The sequence below is a fragment of the Capra hircus genome, unplaced genomic scaffold (genome assembly GCF_001704415.2).
Source record: "Capra hircus breed San Clemente unplaced genomic scaffold, ASM170441v1, whole genome shotgun sequence".
Lineage (NCBI taxonomy): Eukaryota > Metazoa > Chordata > Mammalia > Artiodactyla > Bovidae > Capra > Capra hircus.
The window spans coordinates 7,049-10,577 of record NW_017189794.1 but is presented as its reverse complement, the minus strand read 5'-3'; the positions used below and the strand labels follow the sequence as shown (position 1 = coordinate 10,577).

At 41.7% G+C, this 3,529-nt stretch overlaps 1 protein-coding gene across 1 annotated transcript; it reads right to left on the bottom strand.

Annotated features, from left to right (window-relative positions):
* Positions 1-1,749: 1,749 nt before the first annotated feature.
* Positions 1,750-3,293, bottom strand: LOC102188335 (zinc finger protein 322-like). The gene has a single exon (XM_018044748.1). The coding sequence runs from the start codon at positions 2,978-2,980 to the stop codon at positions 1,772-1,774; it is 1,209 nt and encodes a 402-aa protein (XP_017900237.1). The 5' UTR covers positions 2,981-3,293; the 3' UTR covers positions 1,750-1,771.
* Between the last annotated feature and the right edge of the window lie 236 nt (positions 3,294-3,529).

Genomic DNA, 3,529 nt, shown 5'->3' with positions numbered 1-3,529 from the left:
CAGATTAAATCCACAAGATCAACCAGACAGACTCTGTGTCTATGGAATATATAAAAGGACCCTGAGAGCTCCTACAAAAGCAAATGGACTAGTTCTGACAACTGTGGACATTGGAGGCAAGAACACACAGGAGTAGGACCAGATCAGAATGTGAGCTGCCCCCACAGCAGAGCCAGAGTCCAGTGCAATGTTGGAGGGCATCCTAGGGAATTAAGGTGGACTGTGACTCCCAGCGAGGGAAAGGACACTGACAGCAGAGACTCAAGTAAAACATGTATTATTCATATATTTTGACTTGTTCTGTAGTTTCCTTTGGATCTTTTTTTTTTCTTTTCATTCTTTATTTCTCCCTCCCACACTCTGTTGTAGTTATCGATTTTATTAGCACTATGAAAACTATTTAAGTTTTTGAGTGTTTTTTTGTTTTGTTTTGTTTTGCTTTTCCGAATCACATTATTTATGTTGTAAACTTCTGCTTCTACTTTGGCTTTTTGCAGTTCTGTAGAGTTTTCCTTTTTTTTTTTCTCATTTTTAAACATTATTAGTTTTTCTAAGCTGATTTCTTTGCTTGCTTTTCCTCCTCTTGCTTTCCCCTTTGTACTTAATCTTTAATATATATAAATCTTTATCTACCACTATTTAGCTTTATATTTCTATTCTTTCTTTTTTTTTTTAAATTACAGTCCTTTCTTTATTGGAGTTCCAAATTTTAAAAACTGAAAGTAAAGCAATCATTCAGTGGTTCAGATAAAAGAAAAGCATCTTTACCTGAGTTACCCATCAGACCTACTCTGACCTGCCCTAGCTCTTCCCAGAACAAGTTTCTGGGTATCTAAAAAAATGGTTTGCATGTCGACTCCATTAAAATCCATCTCTACTACAGGGGTCAACTAACTATGAGAACAGTTCTCATACCTATTAAATGTACACAGTCCACAGTGAGACCTCTATAGAGGTCTACAAAATGCTCTCCAGAGTAGTTTCTTTGGGGCCCAATAAGGTAGAGATTTCCTGCAAGGATTTCCCCCCCCCCCAGACATAGGGTTATTTATAGGGTCTTTCACTTATACAAGTTCCCTGGTGTACAAGAACTGATCATTGACAGAAGTTTTTCTCATTCAGAGAACTCATAAGGTCCTTCATCAGATTTTTTTTGGGGGGAGGGATTTGCAAACCCAAGAAGGCTCTCCACTTAATGCTTTTGCCACATTCAAGGCAAATACACAAATTTTCACCTGTATGGCTTCTCTTATGATAGGTAATAAAGTCACAGTTGCGTTAAGAGGCTTTTTTCACAACTGTTGGGGTTTCCTTCCAGTGGGGCTTTCTGACGTCCAATGAGGCATGCATACTGTCTGAAGCACTGTTTCACAGGGCATTAAAAAAATATCATCCTCTGATCTGAATTATCTTGGAATGAGGAGAGGTGAGCACTGCTAGAGAGCTTTCTCACATTCACCGAACTTATAAGTTTCCCACCTATATAAATCCTCTTGTGGATGATCAGACATGAGCTTGGACTGAGGTTTTCCAAAAACTCAGGGCATCTGTAAGGTTTCTCACTGGAGTGATTGATACGGTTCTGTAAAGACAGCTCTCTGGTCAAACCATTTCTCAAGTTCCTACAACTACAGATTTTCTGATCCCCAATAAAGTCTGGGCTCTGAGGCAAGTCTGAGATTTGCTTTGAGTTCTCTATCTTAAGTGAGTTCTCTTACATTGTACATACATCCTTTTTTTTTTTTTTAAGGTATAACAACTTCTTGTCTGGTCAAGACATCTGTGAGGCTTCTGATACATGGGGAGGGCTGAGCTCAAGACCTTTCTCAGGCACATTACAGATATATGGTTTTTCACCGATGTGCATTGTCTGATGTTGAAGAAGGGCTGAGCTCTGATGAAAGCTTTTATCACAGACACTGTATTTATAATGCAGCTCCTCTGTCTGAGTTCTCATTTTCTGTTGGGCAACGAAGTCCATGCCTAAGAGGAAGCCACTCTCACACGCAGACCACTGATGTGGTTTCTCTTCCATGTGAATTCTTTGATGCACAATAAGGTCTGAACTACAGCTGAAGCTCTTCTCATATTCAAGGCATTTAAAAGTGTGAGTGTGAGTTGCCTGGTGCCTGATGAGGTTGGCACTCTGGGTAAAACTTCTCATACATTCCAAGCATTTATATGGCTTCTCACCTGTGTGGACTCTCTGGTGTACAATAAGGTCAGATTTCTGGCCAAAGCATTTCTCACAGGCACCACACTTATAGGGCTTCTCCCCAGTATGTACTCTTTTATGAACAATGAAGGCTGACCGGTGTCGGTAACTTTTCTCACACTTATTACATTTGTAGGGTCTTTCACCAGTGTGAGTTCTCTGGTGGCTAATAAGATCGGATTTCCCACTAAAAGCTTTTGCACACTCCAGACACTTAAACGGTTTCTCACCTGTGTGAGTTCTTCGGTACCTTATGAGGTTTGTACTTCGGCTGAAGCATTTATCACACTCATTACACAGATACGGTTTCTCGCCTGTATGGCTTCGCTGATGGACAAGCAGATCAGAGCTCTGACCAAAATTCTTGCCACAGATATCACATGTATAGAATTTTTTACCTGCATGCGTTCTCTGGTGTCCTGAAAGGGCTAAGTGGTGCCAAAAGCTCTTCTCACATTTGCTACATTTATAAGGTTTCTCAGAACTGTGGATCCTCTGATGTGAAATAAGATCTGAGCTTTGGATGAAGGTTTTCTCACACATATCACATCTATAAGGTTTCTCCCCAGTATGGGTTCTCTCACACATAATAAGAGCTAAGTTTTCACAAAAGTTTTGTTCACATTCAAGGCACTGGTATATCTGATCATCTATTTGAGTAATCTCATGCACATGAATAAAAATCTTTTTACCCTTCTGAGGGCATACATGATATATTTTCCTTTTTTGAGTTCTCTGATTATATCTCTCTTCTGAAGTGGACATTTTCTATGGCTCTCTCCTAGGGAGTTTTCCACTGGTCTTCCTGACCCATCATTTTCTTCATAGTCATTTTCTCGATAAGAACTTGAAAGATACATCTGTCTTAGGCCTTTCAGTCATGAGCAGTTTCTCTTTACAAGTTTCCAGCATCACATGCACTCGTTCTTTATGTGGTATTTACAACCCATAACAAGAAAGACTCAAGACTGTCTTCCTTTTGGCTCCAAAAGGTCTCCAGTCCATAGTTACTAACGATACTCAATTCTTCCCTCTCCCCGGCTGCAGCCGGCGCCACCCCTCTGCCTGGGAGGGCACTTCCGGTTACTCTCCGGACACTCAGGGATTGGTTTTCCCTGCGGCCGCAGGCTTCGGACGGTGAACCTAAGGGCCCACCTTCGGGAAAAGAAGGAAAGCAAACCTGGGAGGCCGACGAGAGCCAGGAGCATCCTTCTTTGCGTGGCTGGGTGAGGGTAACTGGGGCCAGGGCATCCAGTGTGCGATTTAAGGGCCAACAAGGCCAGCTAGCTTCCCGAGCCCTTTCAGCCTGGCTGG